General features: G+C 45.6%; 2 protein-coding genes across 4 annotated transcripts; both read right to left on the bottom strand.

Annotated features, from left to right (window-relative positions):
• Positions 1 to 2,969: 2,969 nt before the first annotated feature.
• On the bottom strand, positions 2,970 to 7,566 carry LOC120639552. 3 transcript variants are annotated; one of them, XM_039915407.1, is made up of 6 exons: positions 7,235 to 7,543; positions 6,426 to 6,604; positions 4,393 to 6,164; positions 4,237 to 4,277; positions 3,394 to 3,904; positions 2,970 to 3,311 (listed from the first exon to the last, which is right to left on the bottom strand). In XM_039915407.1, exons 3-4 carry the CDS (start codon positions 6,160 to 6,162, stop codon positions 4,251 to 4,253), a joined length of 1,797 nt encoding a protein of 598 aa, XP_039771341.1. In that variant the 5' UTR covers positions 6,163 to 6,164; positions 6,426 to 6,604; positions 7,235 to 7,543; the 3' UTR covers positions 2,970 to 3,311; positions 3,394 to 3,904; positions 4,237 to 4,250. The 3 variants fall into 3 exon arrangements, with proteins under 3 accessions (XP_039771341.1, XP_039771338.1, XP_039771339.1); XM_039915404.1 differs by lacking the exon at positions 4,237 to 4,277 and having other exon boundaries at positions 7,235 to 7,566; XM_039915405.1 differs by lacking the exon at positions 4,237 to 4,277 and having other exon boundaries at positions 4,278 to 6,164.
• Positions 7,567 to 9,964: 2,398 nt separating this feature from the next.
• On the bottom strand, positions 9,965 to 19,489 carry LOC120639553 (fatty acid amide hydrolase-like). The gene is made up of 19 exons (XM_039915408.1): positions 19,027 to 19,489; positions 18,860 to 18,920; positions 17,943 to 18,130; positions 17,726 to 17,855; positions 17,508 to 17,585; positions 17,274 to 17,421; positions 14,718 to 14,830; positions 14,557 to 14,632; positions 14,190 to 14,261; positions 13,951 to 14,002; positions 13,546 to 13,626; positions 13,396 to 13,479; positions 12,972 to 13,075; positions 12,716 to 12,808; positions 12,460 to 12,528; positions 11,631 to 11,695; positions 11,059 to 11,120; positions 10,715 to 10,810; positions 9,965 to 10,355 (listed from the first exon to the last, which is right to left on the bottom strand). The coding sequence occupies exons 1-19, from the start codon at positions 19,252 to 19,254 to the stop codon at positions 10,296 to 10,298; spliced, it is 1,860 nt and encodes a 619-aa protein (XP_039771342.1). The 5' UTR covers positions 19,255 to 19,489; the 3' UTR covers positions 9,965 to 10,295.
• Between the last annotated feature and the right edge of the window lie 7,884 nt (positions 19,490 to 27,373).

The following is a 27,373-nucleotide window of genomic DNA, read 5'->3' on the forward strand; positions in this document are numbered from 1 at the left end:
CGCCACGGTCGACCCAAGTCCACTCCAGTGGCCCGCTCCGGCGGAGACCGCTCGCCACGGTCGCTCCAAGTCCACTCCGGTGGCCCGCTCCGGCGGAGACCGCTCGCCACGGTCGACCCAAGTCCACTCCGGTGGCCCGCTCCGGCGGAGACCGCTCGCCACGGTCGCTCCAAGTCCACTCCGGTGGCCCGCTCCGGCAGAGACCGCTCGCCACGGTCGGCAGGAGCCAGGTCCGGGAAGTAGTGCTTGCTCCCTGAGCGATCCGAAGTCTATGTAGCCGCTTAGCTTGGTTCCATACCCTAAGCCTACACCTTCATCGCCCTGTCGAGAGCACTCTAGTACCTGAACCTGGCAACAGATGTACCGGCCTCAGGGGTCCGGGACGCCCGCTCTCTCCATGAGCACACAAACGAAATCAAGTTGCGTAGAAACACATCACGGTAGTGGCCCCACCCGCGGGTTCGTACCTCTCCCGAGGTGGGCCCGGGGGCCACTGTCGGTACCCCAGGACTGGGGTACCCCTTCTTGCTGTATCTAGGCAAGGGTCTTGTAGTTATCCTTGACTACGGCCAAACAACCGGACCCCTGTAGTCCAGAGTCATGATCTCTCGGCAACGGTTCCGGGTCTGCCTCACGACTGGGGAAGATCCGGGAACGACGCGTGTCCCGGAAGAGACAGGCAGCCCGAACAGCCGGGGCTCCGGACCTCCCGAGGGGTCCGGACCCCCGCGGAAGTCCCGGACCCCTCATGGGGTCCCGGACCCCCAGTATGGTAACCGGACCCCTCGCTAAGGGAAGAGGTCGACGCCCTGCCTCGGGGTGGTCCGGAGCCGACACGTGTCTACAAGCACGGACACATGTACAAGGCCGCTTGGTCTCCATACTAAGCCTCACCCACCACTGCATTCATTGTGGTTGGTGGACGCTCGCATTGATGCAGTAGAAGCCGAGGCGATTCTTTGACCAAGGGGCACTATTGATCGCATATTACCAAGGTGCATAGTGGAACCGCTGGCGCCGCCCACGCCGCGCCTGTCAGTCTGCCATAACAGATGGATACGACGGCTCGACTCCACCCATTATGACGCCTACATAATAGCCTCAGCAGGTCACGCCGCAGGCTACGGTCCCCCAACGGTCACCTTGCTGACGGGACAAGAGAAGACCTCCTTTCGACAGAGAGCCAGCAGGGCATGGAAGCATATCGGAGGAAAGATTCGTAACCACTGTAGTCATTTGAGTACTCTGCGCAGAATGCTGCACAGCACGTTGGGCCCACTTGTCGGGGCCCCAACGTCCAATGTATCCGCACCCCCTTGGTCTATAAAAGGGGGGCGCCACTAGAAGAAAACCTCAAGCTGGGTGAAAGCCAAGACCCGGCAGAGGATAGGTTCATTCATAACCAAGAACAATACTTCTCCCAGTGGATGTAGGGTATTACGCTCCGGCGGCCCGAACCACTCTAGATCGGGTGTTCTTGTGTGCTCGCCTCAGTCCAAGATTGGCCCAACTGCCTAGTACTCCCCCGAGAACTCCCTCACTGGGAAGAGGCGGGTGCGTTCCGCCACCCGGCTGTGGGTACCCTAGAAATCCCGCGACATTTGTCTGGCGATACAACACACAGTGGACGTAGGGTATTACGCTCCGGCGGCCCGAACCACTCTAAATCTTGCTGTGATCATCGTGTTCTTGAGTGAGATCGATCTAGACTAGCTAACCCCCGAGTATACACCCTCTGGGCTAGGGCGGGTGCCTTCCGCCACCCGGCTGTTGTTTGCTGCACCACGACACTTAACATGGCATCAAGACTATATGTCGTATATGTTTAAGTTAAGATAACCATATTATATATGTTAAGTCAATATAGGTACTCAACAAGTGAAAAAGTATATAGCAAGCATGTATTATAATGGTTAATAAGCGAAAATAAGTATCATCAAGTATTTTCTTGGCCACCAAACTGCCAAGGAAATATGCCAAGAAAAACATATTACTTGGCGGCTTAGCCTAACTGTTAAGAAAATTGCATGTTTACTTGGCGACTTAGCCAAACGGCCAAGGAAATTGCAACTTTACTTGACGGTTTAGCTGAACTTGTCAAGAAAACTGCATGTTTACTTGGCGGCATAGCTGAACTGCCAAGAAAATTGCATGTTTCCTTGGAGGTTTTTTTGAACCGCCAAGTAATATATATTTTTTTGGTTGTTTATTAGTACAACCAAGAAAAAAAATCATATTTCTTGGCGATTCCAATTCAGCCGCCAAGGCAAACCCAGTTTGGTGTAGTAGGTCCCATGGTTGACAGCAATGTCTATCTCTCGCCCATGCTTTCATGCCATAAATCGCTAGCGCCTGTGATAATAAATTTTGTAAATCTTGTTCAGCTTCCACAGACTCTTTTGTTTGTTTGCCATTTTGGGATTTGAGAGAACCAAATTTGTAAAATCCAAACGAAATGAACCGGCTTAAATGAAAAAAAGACTAACTGACATTAATTCTGTGCTTGAACAATTGAGCCACGGGAACCACGTCCTTCAAAATCTTACGCCACATAAAAACTACTAGGTGCAATAGCAGGCAACGAGAGAAATTTCCATATGTGAGTAAACAAGTCGTTGGCTCAGTCGTTGCATCGTACCTTAACATCAAAGTCATTAGCCATCCTTGGTTCTTGCGTCAATACTATGTCTCTTTTTCTTATTATTACTCTGATGTCTGAATAAATTAAGCCATACACTTGATACATATGTACCTTACGGAATGCGGACCTAAACTACTGGTATTAGTGCTATAAACACGTCTTCTTCCCTTGAACAGTAGTCAATCTTAGAGCAAGGCTCTTTGGCTCTGCTAGCTTGCCTACCATTACCATCACGTGCCCTCATATAAAATACCCCTGCTAAATTTTACCTGCCACAACATAATCAGACACTCGCAACTGCCGAGATATGTTTAGTTGGTCATTGGTGTGTAATGCTGGAAAAAAGATAGCAACTTTCCTTGTTCTCAGTTCTCACAGCAACGGAATGAACAGTGATCGCATACATGTCAGAAAGACAACAGCATGAGCAGGAAACAGTGTTCGGATACTGTGTAATTTCTTATGGTTACACAACAGCTATGTAAAAAAAATATAAGAATTGCCGATTTCACATTAGCGGCTTGCCTCACCACTATGCCGGCCACCAACGCCCACAAAAAGGAGGATCGATCCATGGCCGCTCATGATCCTGACATGCTGCACCACGTACACTTGCATTGCTCCACCAGCCTGCGCCCTTTGCGGTTATGAATGAATGCCAACCACGATCCTGATAGTGAAAATCAAAAGATCATATAAGCATAGACAACGATTGAAGTAACACATCACATGAATAAGCACGCCAGACTCACCTTGTAATAGACACTTGAATGCAGGGAGGAAGTTGATCTTGCAGCATGTGGTGCTGTTATATGAATGAATTCCAGTACTCAATATATTTATTTACAGATAACTATGATGGTTTCACTGAAGTAGTCAATTATCAGTTTTCCCTGAAGAACGAGGGGCCGTTTCAGGTGTAAATGATGCAAATTTATCTAAACCGCCTGTGGGGCTATTTCCACCAAAGTCTTCGGTGCCTCTGGAGACTCCTGAGTAATACTTGAAGTGGTGTGCTAGTAACGACACGATGGTAATGAACTCACACCCGTTGCTGAGCTGCCTGGCATGGGACTCTTGGCTGCAATGGTTCGCGGCATACAACAGCATCTCCACCCACACCCCCAAGATCAGTTCCAAAGGATCACGCTGCCCTTGCCAGCGCAACTCTATGCTCAGAAGCTCGTTGGCGAGCAAGATTGCGTACATATTAGCACTGTCGCGGATGGAATCCCCATGTGGATTTGGTGCCCTTACTGATCCCTGAGACAGAGGAGGATGGTTAGGTAAAACAGAGCACATTGAATGAACTATGTGTGTGCTATCATAGTGCATTGGTGCATGGTGAGTTTAACTTTGTTTCTGACTTTTTTAGACTAAGGTCTAAAAAAATAAAACATAAGATCCCGTTTCAATTTCATTGGATAGTAGTTAAACAATCAGGAAACAAAGTTCAACTGAACATTACGAAATTCAAATAGAACAGCTTTTAGGTGCAACTCTGGATATAGGCATGTGCTGGTTCTGCTAGTAAAGCCAGCAAGTATGAAAATAGAAACTTGTTTAAGGTCTTTTATATTATCGAACATATTTACCAACAAAATGCGTTTCAGTTGAATTGGCATGGAAGGTATACCTGCAAATTGAAATTGCAAACAGTGAGGCAGAGCTTGGGTCATTTTTTCCAAGAATGGAGAAATAGATTTCAAACAAAATATGAATGAACTTGAGGCCCCACACTCAGCCCATACCAGTGCAAATTGGGAGAAACTCCACGCCATCTCTGCAAGCTTCTCCCTCCGTGGGATCCTGGAGCAATTAGGGCCATCACGGTGGAACAATTCTTTAAACATACAGTACGGGTTCCAGCTTATGGGAGATGGCGCCACTGGGTTGTCCTTATCACCAAAGAACGCACGGCATTGTCCTTCTAGTTGTTCACAGGAGGTGAGATGTATGTTGTGCCGTGCAGCGCCAGGCAGCATGTTGGGTTTTACCACCAACAGGAACATCATGTAATCGGACAGTATCTCGGTAGCCTCAATGAGCTCTTTTGCATGTTTGGCCTTGGATTTCCGGATGTACACCTCGGTTGCAATGTGCCAAACAAGGATGCTCTCGTCGAAGTCGATGTTGACGCTCCAGCGAGCAAAGTCGTCATAGGCTTCCATACTTTTAAGTATAAAGCTGCCCCTTGAGTTCGAATCAGTACTTTTGTATTGCAGGGCACGCTCCTTGTCTTGCAGTGCTTGCAAAACCAATTTCTTGATATCTCGTATTGACAAAATGTCACTGTGAGAGAAAGTGCCCGAGAAGTGCATCTTGTTCCACCAGTCCTGGAGCCCTAATTTCATTGCTAGTCTGCTCCCTATTTCATTCGTGTTGCGGGTGCACAAGTGGAACAAATTGTACTGACCAATGGAGCCTGACCAGAGTCTCCTACTTGCCGGGTGGACACGCTGACCAAGGGAAGTGATAACATGGAGAGGCCACTCCCATCCCCTGCCCCTGCGGTGCAATAAAGAACATGTCCAGGTGGATAGCAGAGCCCTGCACACAGATATGATTTCCAGGACCAAAGCCCCAACCAGTAAAACATAACTGATAATCACATCCACTCTGCTGTACCCATTTCCTCTACTGTTTATACTGAGCTGAAACAACATAAACGTGGTGGCTGTGCCAAGCAGCGAAATGAAATGGATGCAGAAGCCATACCATGTGTGGATTACCGCCGCCTTGGTGTAGAGGAAGTCATACATCAGAGTCAGCTCCATCTCGACCAATTTGTATAGATCCTCTCCCAAATAAGATATTACAGAACTTTGTTTAGAAGAATTAGATTGTGAACGGGCCAAGTGACTGGGTGCCATTATGATATCAGCGAAGACACCTTTGCAGATATCGAATTGGGAGTGGGCTCCAAGCAGTAATTCCTCTTCACTGGTACCCAAAGTTAATAGCTGATAAGGGTTAGTCTTGAACTTTCGGGCGCTGATGCTGTTGCGGATGCTGCTAATGTTGCCACACTTGAGCGCCCATATCCTCTCACCATATTTGAGAAGACCAGCAATAAACATGGAGATAGATGCCATCAGAAGTAAGGTCCCGCTGCGGGCGATGTACTCGTATATTACATAAGCGGCTCCTAGGACCTGCACAGCAAGAGTTTGGAGGTGGCGCAGCCAGAGCGTGTTATCTTCGAGCGCATATGCTGTGATGTTGTCCGGGCCACCGAGGTGCAGCAGGAGGAACGGTGCCCAGAATGCTACCAGCTCGTGCTCATCTGACCTGCTGTCCACTGATAGATGGCCCAGGGTGTATATTGCCGTGGAGTCGGCCAACAGATATGCCGACCAGAGGAAGAACATCAGAATGCTGGAGGAGCTACGTCTGCGGATCCCTCCAAAGACAAGGAGGAATACTTGCAACGAGAAGCTTACAAGGACTAGGATTTGTATCCCCCATTCATTCCACAGGTTCACTAGCCTTCCAGCTTCTATTACTTCACTCCTCATCATGTCTACAGTAACATGTCAAAGAGCCCAACAATATTAGCAACTAGATCTTTACATATTTGATATGTGCAATGGACTGAATGTGTAACAAGGCTGGTCAATTAAGTAGGTGGTCAATAAGACAGGTAACAGTAGATGGCAATAGCTCCCAGTGCATGAGAAATGAGTTGGGAGGAGCTCGAGGAATCATAATCTAACCGGCAATAAAAGCAGAGAAGTGGTAACAAAAAAAAAACAGTAAAGGAGAAAAGAACATAGGTGGTTACCTGGGAGTTAAATTGTCGAGCTTTATGATTAGGAGGGTTCCTCCAGCTGCGGCTGTGAGGACGGCCATAGCTTTATCCTGTTTGCTTCAATGCATGAAGGCAGGCTTGCCTTTGAAAAAGTTCTTCCATACCGCATCTGTCAGCTCTTCTTTTTCTTGGAAATAATTGGCTTTTAAGACCTGAAAACAGTCAAGCTAGTCATCTTAATTTGTGAACGAATCCAACATCTCATCTCGGCATCTTGCTCCTTGAGAAAAAGGAAGCGAGAAGCTTAAGTGACTATGGCCTGATCAGCCTGAAAAATAGCCATTTTCTTCAAACAGTTGGAGAAAGGTTGATGAAGAATGGTTTAATTATTTCCTTGAATTAGCACATGATGATGACGACGATGCAAAAAAAAAAATGAAACTCTTGCATGGACGTTCAGAGCAACCATGTGGCCTTGAACATGACAAGAATAACTTCCATTGATCAACTAAAAAGTATATCCAGTTCAATTGGTCTAGTAAGTATGAAAAAATCACAGGATCAGTCCAGTTTCGTGCATCAATTGGTTTGCAATCTACAGCATTAGTGGCAGTGCATCTGAGGAAACCAAATAAACATGTATATCAGTAGAGTTGGAAGTGTTGATGAACAAATCAAGTGCATATATCATCAGTGGCAGTGCAGTTTCTATGCCTAAACTGATCCGCAATTCACGACATGAATGCATCCACAGCCACAGCGGTGATCCATTTTACCCCCATCCACCCACGAACAGATCAAAGCGGGATCGATCGGTAGTGAATGAGTTCTTGGTCGCTCACTTGGTCGAAGGGGGTCGATCGGGCGCCCACTGAGCTCGTCGGATGAGAGGGCTCGGACGCTCGGTCGTTCGACGGCCTGGGCACCGCCGGAGCCCACCCGATGCGCCGCCGCGGACAGAGAGCAGCGGGTTGGGGGGTTGTACGGCGTAGCGGAACCACGTACGTCGACAGCGAGACTTGCGCCGCGGCTCCCCTGGTCCGGACTCCTTCCAACTCCGTCGATCCCCTCGCCCTCCACTTTTCTCGGCAGCGGCGGCGGCGGGAACTCACCAGTCGCCAGTTGGAGGAACCTCCCGAAGGAGCGTGGGTGTGGCGGCGGCGAGCGAGGCGGGGGCCATTTATATATAATGTGTTTTGCATAAGAATCCATTTCAGCGCATTCCAATCCACTCCAATTCATATATTTACATAAAACCCACTACATCCCAATCCATCAATTAATATAATCTATTTGAATCCATCCAAACACCATCTATATCAAAACACAATCCATTAAATCTATTTCAACCGAAATTATTAGCAGGGTGAGCGGGGGCAGACAAGCAAGCAGACAGAGCCCGGAGCCAGGAAAGGTGGAGGCGGCAGCCGCTCGAGGGCGCACAACGCCAACCTGAACGCCGTCGCTCCTTTTCAATTTTTTATAAAATTAAATTATCCCAACATTTTTACTTTTTATTTTACTTTGCATACAGTTTTGTCCCGTACTATACGACTATTCCTCACGTGGTTCTCCCTCTGCCAAGCATTTTGTCGCCAAACTTTAACTTTTGTTCCTCGATCAACCCTGACAGTTTAATTTTGTGCAAGCTTAGATCTTGTTTAGATGCACTCAAAATTCTAAAACCTTATTAGATTCCTCATCACATTGAATCTTTAAACACATGTATGAAATATTAAATATAGCTAAATAAAATAACTAATTACACAGTTTGACTATAATTTGCGAGACGAATCTTTTGAGCCTATTTAACCCATGGCGGGACAATAATTACCAAATATAAATGAAAGTACTACAGTAATTTACGCACAAAATTTTTCGCATCTAAACAAGGCCTTAGAGCATCTCTAGCTAGCTGCCTTCTTCCTCGCTTGCTTGTATAACTTTGATCCTTGGGGCTCTTTACCCCTTTCTTCTTAATATAGTGATAGGTAGTTCCTTTGCACGCTCGAGAAAAAAAAAGATGACTTTGATCATGATTCACGTGAATTTGAGTGGAAAATAAAGTAGTTTTCACCTCAAGAATGCCAACCAAATGGATTGGAGGGGACTATTGTGATTTATAACAAGGTCTAAGAAAAAATTGTATGCGCACAACAAGATGATGTTAAAGTGAGGATGAGTAGTCTTCATTGATTATCTTTGTCCACACAAAAACAATGAACATATATTTTTTTTGAAATTAAGGGCAGGAGAACTGTCATATCATATAAGAAGGAGAAGCATTCGCACATAACGCGCCGAAGCGTACACACCACACAAACAAATGCACACAACATAACGCTACACCACCATCACCTGGGAGAGGAGCTGAAAGCAAGCCGTCGAGCTGCGCCGTCATCACCAACGCTGTGCCACACCAAAAACTGTGGCCCGCTGCAAGCCCAAGCAACTACCTGAACTCCTCCACCACGGGGCTATCTTCCTCAAGTTGCACACCCACGATCGTCGATCTCCCTGCCTCAGCGAAGCGTTAGCGAAGAAATCCCGTCACGGCACCATTGAAACACACTGATCCCAGCCACTCTGCGTGGGGGGCCTTGCCTCTCCCACCGCCTCACACTCCTCTGCCAAGGACTCAGATATCTAAAACCGCTTAGAGAACATCACTTCCGCCTAGCCGTCACCGAGATCACCACTGCACCATGCATGTCAACTCAAGACCTCCAGCACCCATGGGTCCTCTGCACCTTGCCGCCAACACATTGACCTTGCGCACCACCACTGCCGCTGCACACGGGCCATCCAACCCCCCACGCTACCACAAGCCGAGGCGAGTCTCCATAAGCGGCGCCTCCAACGAGGGTGCGACGCCGTTGGCGCCGCCGTCGCTCGTCCAGCAATGGACCGGGTTTTCACCCCGAGACCTCATGGCTCATGACACGGTGCCCCATAGTGGTGCCCCCAACGGGGGAACGACACCCCAAGGATGCCGCCACCACAACCGACAAGAGTGCCGGTGAAGGCTTTCGCCCGGACAACACCGCACCTTACGCACGCCCTCAGACAAGCAGTAGCAAACATCGTCCTCGCCGCGGCGGCTAGGGTTCGGGGCCGCCCGTGCGGGAGCGACCCGAGCGACGGCTTGTTCTGCCTCCAAAACAATGAACGTATAGAGTGCTACCATTACCAACACATGGTAGCACCCTCTAAATGTTCAAGAATTCGCCCAAAGTATATGGAAGGATACAGAAAGTGATCAAGCATCTACGGTTATATAAAATTTGGGATTGAACAAAAACCTTGTGCAAGGATAAACAAAATGGCCAAGTACGTCTATAGATATCCTTATCCTGCAACATCAGCACGCAGATGTTGATCTCTGACTTCGCAACAGCGATATATCAATCAGTGAGCCTTTAGGAATCGTGCTGATAGTCTGCTGACCATCAATGGTGGAAGTGGAGGCACCACCACCACCACCAGCTGCACAATGGGGCGGTGGCGAGGGCGCCCGTACGAAAAAAAGGTTGGTGGATAGGAGTGGTTCTCGCTCAGACATGCCCATCATCTGTCCCGAAAATGCCCCTCCTTGGCGATATGATAGAGGATGGAGATTCAAGAGTAGCTTGCAGAAAAAGGGACGGACATCAGCAGACAGCACAGCATTCACACTGTTTCTCACACACCTTGTGCACATCCATGTCGATATGTCACAATTACAAATTGATTTCTTTCTACATCAGACTTATTACACATTGTGCAGGAATGGTCTGCAGGCTGCAGCCGTCCCCATCGTGCTGATTACAGACAACTCGAGGTGGTAACACTCTTCTCAGTCACGATCAGCGACACCTCACCACCCACGCTGTCACGAACAGAGGAATTATATACGATGGCATTTCAGGACTTCAAAATGTCATAAAATGTGGAGGGTCGGTTCCGTTTCGTCAGGCACAGCTCCTGCAAGCAGCGGGATTATTTTCATTCAGATGTTTGGTTTCCCAGAATTCCACAAGCAGAACAAGATATTCAGGAGTGAGATATGCATTTATTCCTTGCCATTAAGTTTCCTTTTCAATAGAAAGTTACGTGGCTTACTTTTATTTACACTGCAATGCTAAGTGCTAGCCACCTTGTAAATAAGCTTTTTTATGTAATCAGTTAAGTACCCAGAATATAGAGAGTGGTGCATGCTCATCACAGAGATGTTAAAAGATGAGTGCCAGAAAATAAATTTTGTCTTAGTGAATATGACTATATGACCAGATTCCCTGCTGAAACCACAACTAACAAAAGTAAATGATTCACAAGCACAGTACCTCCACTGCAGAAGCCACCCTCAGCAAGCTAGCCTCACCCCATGGCCGACCTATCAGTTGCAAACCTATAGGAAGGCCCTGCTTGTCATGACCAACCTGACAAGACAACAGCAACGCCAAAGTATAACGTTTCTGCATTTCACCTATATTAAACCAAAATAATCGATTTTCTTATACAAGCTCTGAAATGCCAAATGTATAGCCAATTATATAGGCATCAATAATCCAAAAGTTTTCATATATAATATCCAGTGGTAATGTTATGGTCAGGCTCCAGTGTAGACCACAAGAGGTAACTAGAAGATCCAATGTGTACTCAGTTATGAAACATTGATACCACTCACAGGCACAGTTATTGCTGGTAGACCGAGAAGGTTCCCAGCTATGATGAATCGCATCAGGTAAGCTGCAACAAAGGCAAGTGTTAGAGAAGTTGTATCTGATCACAGCAGAACAAACCATACTTACACTGAGCGTCAAAGTATGTATATATCGAGCTAAAAGAAAAGCAGGCATAAATACTTTTCTTAGAAAATTGCTCAGAAGTAATACAGATGGTGAACAAAGCTTCCCAGTACTGACACAGCATAAGAGGCACGGTTCCTTCTACACAACGAAATTAATGGAACCACCCAAGTTCTGTTTTGTTCAAACTTCAAGCTAAATGGCTTATCGAGCAAGCAAAAAAGTGGTAAATAACTACAGCCCTATAGTGGAACCCATCTTGGTTTCTCTTTTATACCAGCTTGCTTCAGTGTAAAACAGCAACAGACACAAGCTGCCAAACAACAAATATCTTATGTCCAGCATGATAGCATGGATTGTGAAGAATACAAAGACATGTCATAATTTCTTTTTTCACATGTCAAAAAGCTAAGTAAGATGCCCAAAATACAATATCCTGCTCATAGTATACCTGACACAACGTAATCAGATTCTCCTGACTTCAGAGCACTTGGTGGTATTTTTGGTGCCGTCATGCTGGAAAAACAGCACAGTTGCTTAGTTCTTACAGAAATAGAGAATGCACTTCCTTAGAGGCAAGGTATATAAAGCTTCTTGCATGTAAAATAACCATGTATACTTTGAGGTGCACCATCTTTCTAGGGAACAAAGACACTTATAGATTAGATGTCACTTAGATCCTGTTTGGGTCCTCTAGCTAATGATTAGCTAGCTAAAATTAGCTATTAAGGATCCAAACAGGTCAGCTAATGAAGTAGTTAATTATCCCTCAGCTAATTTTTAGTAAATATTTCATTAGCTGATTGAACCCAGCTAATCCTAGCTAATGGTGTTTAAAGTCTTTGACTCTTTTTTACCCCTGATCCACTCCCCTCTCTCCCCTGAATTTGGCGCCAAGAAACATAGGTGTAGCATGATCCAAACACACCCAGCTAATGGTTAGCTTACTAATATTTAGTTAGCTAATAGAAACTATCATCAATTAGCTAGCTAATCATTAATTGGGAAGGATCCAAACAGGGCCTTATTCCTGTCTATTTGTGGATTGACAAATATGAACTAAGGGATATTGTCTAGCATGATGCACTTCACTTAAGTTAGCAACTGCATATCTGACCATTTTGGTACCACACCGATTTGCTTCCATATAAAATATAACTCAAAAGACCACTTTTGCATTATACTCTATCTCTGCAAGATCAAACTTACACAGGTTCAACCACTAATATACAGAAATATAACTGTTTAGATTTGCCATGTGAAAATAGTAACATTATTACCCAGTTGTAGGAGTTGCTATGAAATCAACCTTCTTGAAAGCTTCCATGTGATAGTGCATTATCCTCCTCCTATATTAGCCCCATCAAAAGGTACACTAAGCGCATGATTAGCACAATATAGGAGAAAAAAATTACAGCAAAACTGGAGCCCTTAGTCATTATTGCCATAGTAGGTCAACAACAGATACTTTATAGTTTAAACTCAATTGCATAAATCAAGATAAGGGAAAAGAGCAAAATTAATTCATAAGATCACCTTATGCATTGAGAAGCCACATAATCAGTTGAGGAGAATGACCCAAAAAGTGCCAAACTTGTTCGAGTATCCAGCGTAAATTCTGTTCTCCTTCTGGAAGAGAGAAGAAATATTTTGCTTAGGATAACCCCTTCTAATAATAACTTAATTGTTGTGGGTCAATAGTTTTGAGAATTATTTTCCCTTGGAGGAAAATGTCTAACAGTTAATTCTGGGATAACATTGCAAAAATGGTATCCATCAAACAGATAGGTACCCTGCTTTGTAATGAGGATTCAGGTCACAGAACGATTCTGAGCCAATTGAGACAACATGGGCAGTACGCATCTCTTCAAGCTCTGGTAATATTATCTCTTCTATCTTGAAAGATGTAAATCAGGACTAGTTAGCTGAGATGTCAAAGAAGATCTGAACGTGCATATATAATAGATACCACATGATCAGCTCAATAATCAGTTGTGACTTGTGAGGAACTGCAACGTGCAAATGAAATGAAAACAGAATTCACTTTTATACATCAAAAGCCACATCACTACACTGCACTGATATTTCTATTGTCAGAGGGGTTTGTTCATCTTAAGGAGAATGATCTATCGTAGCTTAAATTGACAATTCGACTAGTAAAAAATGTTAAAATCATGCATTGTTGTCGTCAGTTGTGGAGATAGAAATGGGCTTACTTGACATCCAAAAGTGTTACAAAGAAGTTTAAGTGCATCTTCACATGTACTCGATATCTCACGGTCAGAAACATCATGAAACCACTGCAGAAGTAAATTTCATTTTAGAATAGGTAATACCAAAATAATGTTTGAATTGAAAATATGTACCTCTGTATATTTCCCTATTTTAACTGATCCCAGGATATTGCTGTTGTCAGGGGATAACAAATTTGGGACACACAGCGGTGACTGCAGAGACGAAAGAAACAGAAACACACAAGTTGTGAGCTTGAACAGATGCATTAAATTCAGCATCAAATGTTATCTTGTTAAACCTTTGTGCGTTTTTTGTGGAAACATGGAGAAGGTATAACATTTCACTGTACTATGATTAAACACCATGGGAATCTAAAATTAGCTACAAACAACAAAGCTTTTCGGTCTGTTGTCATTTCAAAGCAAACTACCTAATACTGACTGATTGTCTGGTACAATCCGACAGCATACAATTGACATGAAAGGCATAATAGATTTATTTTAACAGGCAGGAAATATAAAGACATAATATCTTACTGGTCTAAGGGTAAGCTTATCCATGGGTCTTGAGCCTGCTATTGCAAAATACCTGAAACGCCATACAACACAGTTAACGGGTACCCAGTATTATCATCAGGATAGTGACACCTAATGATACCTTATATCACCAAAAAAAAAAACAGTTACAAAACTTTAACTTTATCAACAAGATAACTAAATTTAACGAGTTTATGCAGGGCATCTCATGATATCATATAGCATGCCAAGCTGCTTACACTAGCATAGCATCCTCGACTGATGATGTAAGAGGAGAAGCAACTTCAACAGTCCCAGAGTCACAAAGTACCCTGCAAACAAGATATCTAATTATACAACAAGAAACTGCACGATTTCGAATTTCCTAATGAAATTCAGTTAAAGATAACTGCATGTGGCAACTACGTTGTCAGATTTGGTTGATTGTTGGACAATAGTACAATACCATTAAACATAAAATCATAAGCAGCTTCAGAACACAGTGGATGATAACTTGTGATTAGAGCAGCTTATTCTAGTAATCTTGGAAGGAAGCCTAATCCGTATATAACAGATATGACTGGTAACTCTGGTAAATATTCAATGAAATGGAACTTCTCTAATTACCCAGTCATATCGGTCCGCCCATATGTTGTCTTGAAACCAACAATACCACAAAGTGCGGATGGAATTCTAACTGAACCTGTTGCAGAGATAAGGTAGCAATCTAAGACTATTACTGACAAGAATTTACTGACAATCAATATCACATTTCTACATGTACATACCTCCACCATCCGTTCCAATTGCTACTGAGCATAACCCCAATGAGACTAATGCAGCAGGACCAGATGAAGAACCACCTGTATATCTATCGACAGAATGTGGATTCCTTGCTGTCCTGCAAGAGAAGTTAACAGAAAGTGAAGATAAAGTGAGAAACATATGTAACAGAAAAACAGCGAGCCAGATGAAAAATTATCTGATCATGAGATCATTGAGATAAAAGGAAATTCTGGGTTCCACTTTTCTTTTGTGGCTTTAAGAGTAAGGTTATTTAATCGATGAACCGCTAGATCATAATATGTATGTGCATTCCAGAATTCTGATTCAACTAACCTTTACTCAAGGTCAATGGAGTTTGCTTCCAGAAAGTAGTTTTTTTTTAAAAAAAAACAGTAAATGGCAGATGCTCCGCCTTCGCATTAAAAGGAGGAAGCAATTTACAGAACCAGGTTACAGTTTAAAAGGAGAGGAAGGAAAAGATAAAAACTATGCAAAGCAGCAGAAGCATCATAGAGGAAGTACAGACTATAATGAGTCTGAGTCCAGCAAGAAGAACAGCTAGTAAATTACAGATTGTTGTGATGTGCCATGCAGCAAAGGTGGACATCCTCCTGAACTAGGTTGGCAGTTTGTGCCAGTGTTAGTGCTTTGTAATCAGATTCTTTAGGAAACCTTTATTTTAGCAAACTTTAGGAAAAGCTTTGAAGAGTGAGGGCCCTACCCTTGAGTTAGATGACTCTTTTGACGACACCAACAGATGTTTTGTGAGGAGAATTCAGGAGGTAGAGATCGGGGAGGCTTTGAAGAGGATGAAGGGAGGTAAAGCGATGGGCCCTGATGGTATCCCCATTGAGGTTTGGAGATGCCTAGGAGATAGAGCAATAGTATGGTTAACTAAGCTTTTTAATCTCATTTTTCGGTCAAACAAGATGCCGGAAGAATGGAGGAGAAGTATATTAGTACCTATCTTCAAAAACAAGGGCGATGTTCAAAGTTGTACTAACTACCGTGGGATTAAGCTGATGAGCCATACGATGAAGCTTTGGGAGAGGGTTATCGAGCATCGCCTAAGAAGAGTGACAAGTGTGACCCAAAACCAATTTGGGTTCATGCCTGGAAGATCAACCATGGAGGCGATTTTCTTAATACGACAATTGATGGAGAGATATAAGGAGCAGAAGGACTTGCACATGATCTTCATTGACCTTGAGAAGGCATATGACAAAGTACCGAGAAATGTCATGTGGTGGGCCTTGGAGAAGCACAAAGTCCCAACTAAGTACATTACCCTCATTAAGGATATGTACAAGGATGCGACGACGTTTGTTCGGACATGTGATGGCAACATCACTGACTTTCCTATTAACATAGGCCTACACCAGGGGTCCGCATTGAGCCCTTATTTATTTGCTTTAGTGATGGATGAGGTCACAAGGGATATACAAGGTGAGATCCCTTGGTGTATGCTCTTTGCTGATGATGTGGTGCTAGTTGACGAGAGTAGGGCAGGGGTTAATAGGAAGTTAGAGCTGTGGAGACGCACGTTAGAGTCGAAAGAGTTCAGACTTAGTAGGACCAAGACCGAGTACATGATGTGCGATTTCAGCGCGACTAGGCATGAGGGGGGAGACGTTAGTCTAGATGGGCAAGTGGTGGTCCAGAAGGATAATTTTCGGTATTTAGGATTGGTGCTACAAAAGGATGGCGACATTGATGAAGATGTTAGGTATAGAATTTCAACTGGCTGGTTGAAATGGCGGCAAGCTTCTGGCATCCTTTGTGACAAGAGGGTGCCACAAAAGTTAAAAGGCAAATTCTATAGGACAGCAATTCGTCCGGCGATGTTATACGGTGCTGAATGTTGGCCTACAAAAAGGCGACATGTCCAGCAACTGAGTGTAGCAGAGATGCGGATGTTGCGGTGGTTTTGCGGGCACACAAGGAGGGATAGAGTCCGGAACGAAGTTATTCGGGATAGGGTCGGGGTGGCACCAATTGAGGAGAAACTTACCCAGCATCGGCTGAGATGGTTTGGACATGTCCAATGAAGGCCTCCTGAGGCGCCGGTGCATAATGGGGTTCTTGAGCGGGTTGATAATGTAAAGAGGGGTAGAGGTAGACCTAAACTGACGTGGGATGAGTCGGTTAAGAGAGACCTTAATGATTGGAATATTTCCCTTCCCCAGACCCCGCACAGTGCGGGAAGCCTACGACACTGGGTACGCCCTTTTTTAGATAGCTTTGGATAGGAGCGCTTGGAGACTAGCTATCAATATGCCTGAATCTTGAACTTATTTCTTTCGGGTTTCATCTCTAGCCTACCCCAACTTGCTTGGAAAAAAAGGCTATGTTGTTGTTTAGGAAAAGCAAGAAAATCACGTAAATGATATCTGACAATTCTCTTGTGTTCTGAATGTCTAGAAAGGCAAGGGTATTTCATTTTATCCATGTATGAGTTGACAAAAAAAACTATATATCCTTTGACTCAAATAGAAAAACAACTACAAAAAGTGTGGACACTTTAACAGAATCAGTAGTTGTGCAACTATTGATCATACCCATAATTTGGATTGTTTCCTGTTACACCAAGACCAAGCTCGTGCATGTTTGCTTTCCCGATAAAGATGACTCCACATTTTCGCAACCGAGCAACGCAGACTGCATCTTTCTCCACAGTGTGGATTTGGTCAAAAAATGTTGTAGCGCCTGCAATCAAAAGAAAACATAATGTGTTTTATCACACTTGAACAGTGAAACAGCAAAAAATGGTAGCTTCAGTCAATTAAACTAACCCTTCGTTGGATAAGGGAAACAGTCAATGTCATCCTTAATGGCAACAAAGATCCCATCCAAAATGGACATCGGGTTTCCTGGACATGAGCAGCAATGTCACAAAAACCAGGTAGATGAGAATTTTCAATGGAATTTCTGATTGAAGACATTCATCTGTATTATCATGAATTGACCCACTACTAATAAAGAGGATCAATATAGTCAAGTTGGGGCAAACCTTGCTCAAATCTTTTTGTGGATGCCTCAGCTTGCCTTCTGAGATCATCTGCATTAAAATAGATTAACATTGGCATTGGAGGCTTCTTGTTGTTCCACTCTTCCACCCCCGCAATGACATGCTCAGCAACCTATGTCACCAATCAGAGTCAAAACAGCAGAGATGCAGGAGCACAACCAGAGAAGCACGCAGACACTCTGGCCAGTGTACTACTTACAACTGATGGAGTAGTGATCCCTGAGCTGTATGCATGTGCGAAGTCACGGATCTTCCAGTAAAGGAAAGGGAGCTTCTCCTCGGTCGCCCAACGCACTGATGGATCATACGGGAGGTACTGCAGTGCTTCGTGGACTCTTTCCACTGGGTGCCTATCTTCCCCCACAAGCACAACTCCTGGCTCCGTGTCTGAACAATTTGGAGTGGGTACACAAGAAATGAACAACACACAAGTAATATGACAATTCCAGGAAGGAAGGAATAGAAACCCAGAATTGTGGTAAAAGCTTTTTTTATCCAAATAATAGACCTGGGAACTTGGGTTATCATCTGGATTACTTGGAACAAACAATTCAGTGGAGTAAAGCCTTTTTTAGAGCCTGGAGTAGAACTTCCATGTCAGATTTTTGCCATGGTTCTCCATAGAGCAAAAAAAAAAAAGCTAATAACATCTCTCATTCTGCTAATGCACTGTCACATTGTTCTTTTTTTTGGGTAATGTTTTCCTTTGTGTAAATCTGTAAACTTTGTTTAGTACTATATCCATATATTCCAGTAGGATGGAATCCGCCTGGTACATTTCCCATTTGGGGTAATATTCTCCTTTGTGTAAATCTGTAACTTTGCTTTGTTTGAAGAAAAAGCTAAATGTATAGTGCAACATCAATCATCAGGTAGGTGAGTTGAGGAGATTAAGTGAATGTTCAAGATGCCATTCTAAACTTTTAAGCCTCTCAAGTCAAGCAAAGAGAAGTAGACGAGCAGACTGTTTATGTCAGTTAAAATGCTGTACTGTTTTAGATGTTCAGAAAGTGCAGATTGCCAATGTCAGTGGGACAAAAGATGGTTAAGTCAACCACTGAACTGACGCCGTTGTCAAAGAATGAATGAATGGAATTGGGAAGGGTGGTATCCTACCCTGCGGTGGGTACTCCGGGTAGTACATGGGGCGCTCGGGGATCACCGTCTGCTGCAGCGTCTGCGGGAACCCATAAAGAGGAAGGATTAGCAATAATGGTGAATGGGAGCCAGGCAGGGAGCATCCAAGAGGGGTGGTGATAACTGATAAGGAGGAAGAAGTTGACCTGCGGCATGTTGTTCTGCGACTTGAGGAAGGAGGTGATGAGTGGGCCCAGGAGGGGCGACTCCATGAGCCAGACGAAGGCCCTGAGCGAGAAGCCGGTGAGGTGCGGCGCCTGCAGCGTGGGCGGCTTGTACCGGACGGCGGAGATGTCCACCTCCTCCACCGGCGTCATGGCGAGCGGGGAGGAGCCCTTCGTCTTCCCCCGCCCCGTGGAACTCGATCCGCCCATGTGCAATCACCCAATCCTCCCCTCCCCGGGTTTTCCTCGAACGACGGGGGTCGGACCGTCAGAAGAGCAGAGTAGCAGAAGGAAGAATGAAGGAAGGGGTGGGCAGGTCGGGTTTATGCGTTGGTGGGCGGAGTCGACAAAGCAGGAAGGAGGAGGAAGACGACGACGACAATGGCGGGCACAGCCGCACAGCCTCATTAAATTCAGTCAGGCTGGACAGAACAAGAGCACCAGTGAGACCACGCTTCCCCGTGCTTTGCTTTCATCATCTTCTAGAAGGAGAGGCGTACTCAGTCGCACCAGATTTGTATAAGAAAATTGCACAAGATTGATGGCCACCGCTGCGATCAGAAACTGATTCAAACCCTGTGAAATCAACATTTTTAAATCCAACCACGCATTGTTGACTTTGTGCTCATTCTATGTATGCCGGCCATGTTGTGATCCTGCAACATATTGGCTGTCTAGAATCCGATCGGAATTCCGATCGATTTATTCGAATTTCGATTATAATTCTGATTAATTTATTCATGTTTCAATTAGAATTCAGATTGACAAAAAGCTAGTCCAACTCGTATATGAGATGGACTAAGATCCACATGTCAATGACATAAGACAAACCAAACCAAATTTTATGTGGAAATCTTACTCACTTTAATAAGTATAGACAATCATATAGTTTTAAAGTCAGTACAATACGCTATTTTTGTACTATCTATTGATTTCTCTCTAGTATATTCGAGTTTTATCTCTGTGCCGGTGTTTTCTTGGCATGAGACTTTCTACATTAGAGATCTGAGGCAGAGAAAGTTTTAAGTAAGTTGGACCAGTTGGCGTATGTTGTGGCATGACCCCTTAAGCTATTTTTTGACATGTCAACGATTACCCCCATCAACTATATATGGCCAAAAATTTGGACTTAAACTATTGTTTTGTTTAGTTTTAGTCTGCAACTATGTCTGTTAAAAGAATTATGTCTATTAAAAATTTGGCCAAAAATTTTGTCAAGTCAACGATGATTGACCTCCAACCTCTTCTAGATAAGATAATTAAAAGAATTGCTAGTTGGAGGGGCAAACTCCTCTCTTATGCAGGTAGGTTGGCTCTGACTAAAACCTGTCTAGCTAGTATTACCATCTACATCACATCTTTTTTCAAGTTCCCAAGGTGGGCACTTGATCGGATTAACTCTCATATGGCCCATTGCCTTCGGAATAATTTCAAGGGGCATCACAAATTACATATGGCCAACTGGAACTTGTGAGCATGAAAAAGGGAGATGGTGGTCTGGGTGTTCCTGACCTCAAAAACCTTAACCTTGTTGTGTTGGGATCTTAGAGGAAATATGTGAGGAACGCACATAACATTTTTTTTTGTCTTCCCCATTCTTAGCTTTCTAATTACTGGATCCTCTGGGCTGCTAAAGCTCTTAAATTTAGGTATAGATGGAAGGTGGGAGATGGAACTAAAATCAGAGTTTGGGAAGATACCTAGTTTGGTAACTCTCCCCTAGCAGTTCAGTTCGCGGACATGTATAGCATCTGCAATCAGATTGGTGTCAATCTGACAAGTGTTTGGGATGGCGATGAGGTTAGACTAATGTTTAAGAGAATCTTTCTGAAACTATGATGGAAAGATGGTATGAGCTCAAAGAAATAGTGATAGGTGTCCAATACAATGACGGAAGGGGATGCTTTGGTTTGGCAATACGGCAGTAAGGGTATCTATACTACTCAATCCATATAGGCCCAGGGCCAAGGTGCCGCCAGTCCAAGCCCGGAAGCCGGCTTTCGGGGGTTTTCTGGGCCGGGGTCAACTGGCCTCTTCTTAATTGAAAGCCGTGGGGCGGTCTTTCCCCCGCCGGTCGAGTTTTTTTTTATATGGTGATTAATTTCTATTGGGTATGCCCTGTGTTCGTTCCTTCGGTTTGGAAAATCCAAATCCCTCCTTGGGTCCAAGGCTTTCTTTGGTTGTTATTCTCATAATAATATGATGACTACTGACAACCTGATCAAAAGAAATATCTTTAAACCTCTGCACTGCCAATTCTGTAATGAAAATGAGTCGATCCCCCATTTGTTCTTTGATTGTATAGCTGCCAGAAATATTTGGGATCATGTGAATTGTCATCTCTGCATCTATATTAAGTCGTTTGAGGATACAACTTTCAAAATGGCCCTGTGGGGGGCAAATATGAGATTCGAAATTGCATCTATGCGGGAGTTTGTTGGGGGATTTGGCTAACCAGGAATGATATAATTTTCCCTCAACAAAGATGACAAAGCACAAAAGCCATACAAAAGCCATCCTCAGAAGTATCTGGCGCTGTATGACGACATGGTAGCCTATGCTCAAGAATCAGGTGTCAAACTAGGTTTGCCCAATAGTGCAGCTTTCTAGAGGCGGTTCTTTCAAGCCCTTTGGCGATAAAGGCGGAGTGAAGAAACTCAAGATGTGACTGGAGTGGCTAAACATATGAAAGCTGGCGTCATATGAAGAAGTTCAGCACCTCGCGTGTCCGTCTCCGCGTTGTTTTTCTTTCTTCGTCGGTATTTGGTTGTACCTTAAAGTTTTAGTAGACTCAGCAGAGGTGGCTCTCTGTAGAGTCTTTTACCTGTATACCATCACGAAAGCTACTACTTACCTGTGTGCCGCTAAAAAGTTTCGGCGCACCTGTATACCATTGCACGAACTTTCCTTTACCTGTGTACCATTTCATCCACGTTCCATTAGTAGTTAACATTTTTAGGGGTCTGACATGTGGGTCCACCCTTATCACTTGACCATTTTGCCCATCCAATGTAACACCCGGTTTATAAAAGGACATAAACCGAGCAATCATATACGTGCCAGGATCAAGTCACACGTATATACAACAGAATGAACAGTATATCACAGCACATATCACGAATAAGACATAATAAATCGAAATACGAATGTTATTTATTACATTAATGACAAAAATGTCTGATACAGCGGAAGCGAAGTACAAATACGGTAAAAACTCTCCGAAGCTGAGCAGGGCGCCACAGGGACGTCGACTGGGAGACGAATGCCTAGAAGTCCTCGTAGTCCTGGTAGCGCTGAACTGTAACACCCGGTTTATAAAAGAACATAAACCGAGCAATCATATACGTGCCAGGATCAAGTCACACGTATATACAACAGAATCAACAGTATATCATAGCACATATCACGTAAAAAGACATAATAAAGCGAATACGAATGTTATTTATTACGATAATGACAAAATGTCTGATACAGCGGAAGCGAAGTACAAAAATACAAATAAAGCTCTTCGAAGCTGAAGCAGGGCGCCACAGGGACGTCGACTGGGAGACGAACGCCTAGAAGTCCTCGTAGTCCTGGTAGCGCTGGACGAACTCCCTCGTGTCGGCATGAACTGAGCAGCAGTAGCGTAGCCAAGAGGAAAAAGTAGAGAAGAGGCAAGAGTGAGTACACAACTTGTACTCAACAAGCATAACACAAACTATGAGGCTCTAGGCTGGCTGACTCAACTGCATTAGCTTTTAAGTGTTGGCAAAATTTTATTAAAGCTATTTACTACGAGTTGATGAATTACCATTAACCCAGTTATATAGTAATTAATCAAGATTAAACATGTCACTACTGAGAACCAAACCGAAACCAAGCCACCAAGGTAACCCCGAGAGGCACCTCCCTCGTCGGAAGGAGACAACCCCACTAATCAAAAGGAGGATCTGGGCCGCTCATAACCGTGAGCACGGCTAGTATACCAGTTTTACACTCTGCAGAGGTTGCACATCTTTACCCACAAGTCGTGAGCTACGCTAGAGGTTCATCACACTTCCTTAGGTGAGATGACTAGCGACTCACTATGAGGCTGTTACAAAGAATCTCGTTGGTAAGGCGTAACCGCGAAAGTTAGGTCAGCGACGATGGGGCCCACCTCACGGGGGTACAAGCACAGGAGCGCAATCCAAGCACAGACCAGCCGGAGGAGCAGGGACCATTGAAGCTTACTACTCTTGCCCCGCAGGTAAGTTACTCCAAACCAAAAAGACCTAATTAGTAAGCCAAGTCTATCCCATTCTAGCCTTGTGGTAGCGCTGTTGTCCCAGGTTGTCGCTCTATGAACCGGTCCTTATGGAGAGTGGCCAACCAAGCACTAAGCACCGTGCTGGCCCCCTAAACCATGTTTCTACAAAAACCATCTTTTAACGAGACGTGAGCCACTCATCCACACAGAGGGCCACTCTCAGAATTAAGTTCAAGTAAACCATTAATCAATTTAATTAAAAAGGGCCAGAGTGTGTTATAGCGCTGCAACCTAGCACAACTAACCAAAAAGCAACCCAAAGGTATATATAAAGGATATAAAGTGGCTAGGAAATCCTTATAGGCATACAGTATTAAAATGCAGTATGAAAGTGTATTTAAAAGTGATAGGTTGTTCATGTTATACTTGCCTTCCTCGTACTGCTCTGGCTGCTGCTCAAACTACTCCGAAGACGGCTGCTCCGGGTACTGGTACTGGGGCTCCTCAGACGGATCAACGTCTACTCACGAACACATGGCCAAAACATTGCACGAAAAAAGCATACAAGCAAACACTTAACAAAAGCTAAGAAACAGTACATCAATACATAAAAACAGCACACTAAACTACTCTAATACTGTTCTACGCGTTACAACGATCGCGTGGATATAAAGAACGCTAAAAACGGAGCTAAAACGCATAATCTAGGCTAAAAACAAGGTTCAGGGGTTTATTTGTAATAAAAATAGGGTTCCAGGGGGTTTTCTGCAAAAACCAGGGACTGAAACGTAAATAAACATTAATTCCAGGGTCTAACTCACAAAAAGGACAGGTCTGGACCGCGGGTTCAAACAGCGGAAAGCTAAGGGGCTCTTTAGCAAAACTTACGCGCGCTGACCGGTACTTGATTTCTTTGACCTCGGCTCGATCAGATTTCCACCGTTCGATCCCGATCTAGCGGCTCAGAGAGCAGGGCGAGCGTGGGGTCAGGGACGCACAGCCGCCGGCGACCAAACCTTCGGCGGCGCAGCTCCGGCTCGCCGGAGTTGGGCAAAGTCGGCCGCTCGGGACGGGTTTGGCTCGGTTTTTTTGGTCGAGGGGCGAGCGCGAGAAGAGGCGAACTCATTCGTGGCATTTAGGAGGTACGCAGGGGCACTGGCAGGGCGCGTAGCTGTGCAGGGCGGCGCTGGCGGCCGCGATTCGCCGGCGTGGCCGAAATCGGCCACTCGGCTGGAGTTTCCGGCTCGGGCCTACCTGGGGTATGCGCGCAGCACACTGGATGTTCCTACGGATGCGGGTCGGGGCGTGGTTCGGGGCTACAGGGGTGGGTTTGGGCGCGCCACGGCGGCGCGGCCTCTGTGCTCTGGTGAGACGGGGCATGGACGGTAGGGGTACGGGGCGGAAAGGGATTACGGCCGAAAAGAGTCATTACCTTCCCGTACAGCTCACGCGATGCTCGAACTCAGCGCAGAAGACTTGCAGCGGTGCCGGTGTCAGACTCCGGCGGCGGCGTGGAACAGAGTTTGGGGGCGAGGCCGCTACAGTGGTCCTCCGGCCGCCTGGGCTGCAGGATCCGACGCGCGACGTTGCTGGGGAGGATCACAAGGGGTTAGGTAGGTCTAGGGCCCCACGGCGGCGAACAATCCCGGCGGAGGATCAACTCACCGTGGTGGAGATCTCGGCCAAAATTCGTCGGCGCGCTGTGGTATTGACGTGGCTAGGGCACCGGCTGCGGTTTAGGGAAACCCAGGGACGTGGCTGCGTTCTTAAAAGAAGGAACGGGGCTGGCTTTGGCGTGCGTGTCACGGAGCTGCGGAGATTGCGGATCGGCGCAACGGGTCCGGCGCTATCCGTGCCAATCCACGCCGGCTTCTGGAAGGTGCGGCTGCGGCGGAGCTGGCAGCGATGATTGCGGGGCAGCAGACGTGATGCGGGTGGCTCAGAGCGCGGGCACGGCGAGAAACGCGGCCGGGCCAGCGAACAGAGGTGTGGCACGGCGGAGACGAAAGGGCTGACAGGTGGGCCCGCCTAGTCGGTGAGAACCCGCGCGCGAGTGGGGCCGAAGCGGATAGGGAAGCTGGGCCGCGAGCGGGTGGAGGCGTGGCTCGGGCGCGCAGGGTCTAGCTGGGCCGGGCGAAGGATGGGCCGCTGGGCTGCTGAGCGCGCGCGCGATTGGCTGGGCCGGAGTGGAGGAGTGGCGCGCTCGCGGGCTGAAGGGTGGCGTGCGGGCTGGGCCGCCCGGGAAGGGAGAGGGAGGAGTGGGCTTGGGCTGTTGTGTTGGGCTGGGGTTTTGGGTTCCTTTCCTTTTCTATTTCTTTTTCTCTTCTATTTCTAATTCAAACAAAGTTTGAATTCAAATCAAAATTTGAATTCAAACCACACTCAAATAATTAAAACTATGCACCAGCATGAATGCAACACCAAAATTTAAACCTATGGTAAAATTTTAATTACTTATAGAACAAAAATTGAGATTAAATGCAAGTCTAGCACAATAAACCTTAGAAAAAATAAATAAAGCCAATTAAATTTATTAATAAATGCTGAAATTTAAATTAGGGTGTTACATACCCTACCCCCTTAAAGAAATCTCGTCCTCGAGATTTAGCTGGGCTGGCTAGCAAAGAGATCTGGATATGTCTCCTTCAGCTCATCTTCTCGCTCCCATGTAGCCTCAGCTTCACTGTGGTGACTCCACTGAACTCTGCACATCTTGATGCGTTTGTTCCGAGTAACCCTCTCTGATGTCTCCAGAATCTTTACCGGATGCTCGGTATAAGTCAGGTCTTCCTGCACATCTACTCCATCCAGTGGTGCCTGCTCCTCGGGTACTCGCAAACACCTCTTCAGCTGAGATATATGGAAGACATCGTGAACTCCCGAGAGGCTGAGAGGTAACTCCAGGCGATAAGCAACTTCGCCTTTCCGCTCTAGCACCTTGAATGGCCCCACATACCGAGGTGCTAACTTCCCTTTGACATTAAACCTGCGGATTCCTCTCATCGGAGACACCTTCAGATACACATAATCACCAATACTGAAAGTCAGGTCTCTCCGTTTGCCATCAGCATAGCTCTTCTGTCTGCTCTGTGCAATCCTCAGATTTTCTCGCACTGCCTGAACCATCTGCTCTGCATCATCTATGATCTCAGGGCCAAAGAGCTGCTTCTCACCAATCTGATCCCAATAGAGAGGAGTCCTGCACTTCCTGCCATACAATGCCTCAAAGGGAGACTTCTTCAGACTGGCCTGATAGCTGTTGTTATATGAGAACTCAGCATATGACAGGCACTTATCCCAGCTAGTACCGTACTGAATGGCACAAGCTCTCCACATATCCTCCAACACTTGGTTGGTTCTCTCTGTCTGCCCATCTGTCTGAGGGTGATAAGCCGTACTGAAACGCAGCTTCGTATCCAACGAATCATGGAGCTGCTCCCAGAAACGAGAAGTGAACTGAGACCCTCTGTCAGATATGATCTTCTTGGGCACACCATGCAAGCAGACAATCCGAGAGATGTACAACTCTGCAAGTCTAGCACCGGAGTAAGTAGTGTTCACTGGAATGAAGTGAGCAACTTTCGTCAGACGATCCACTACTACCCATATGGAGTTGTACCCTTTCTGAGTACGAGGCAACCCAACAATGAAGTCCATAGTGATTTCCTCCCATTTCCACTCTGGAATCTTCAAAGGCTGTAACAGACCTGCTGGCCTCTGATGCTCAGCCTTGACACGCTGACAGGTGTCACAAATAGCCATGTACTCTGCCACTGAACGCTTCATCCCATACCACCAGAAACATTCCTTCAGATCATAATACATCTTCGTGCTGCCCGGATGAATAGAATAAGTTGTATCATGGGCCTCACTCAGAATCAACTTCCGAAGATCCTTCACATCTGGCACACAGATCCGGTTCTTGTACCACAAGGTACCCTGATCATCCTCTCTAAAATGAGGAGCCTTGCCCTTCTTGAGCAACTCACGAATCTCCTGCAGCTTCTCATCATCTTTCTGATGCTGCCTGATCTCTGACTCTAGAGTCGGTACTGCCTCGAATGCTGCACTGGAAGTATGATGCAAGAAGCCCAGACT

This window comes from Panicum virgatum, chromosome 7K (assembly GCF_016808335.1).
Source record: "Panicum virgatum strain AP13 chromosome 7K, P.virgatum_v5, whole genome shotgun sequence".
Lineage (NCBI taxonomy): Eukaryota > Viridiplantae > Streptophyta > Magnoliopsida > Poales > Poaceae > Panicum > Panicum virgatum.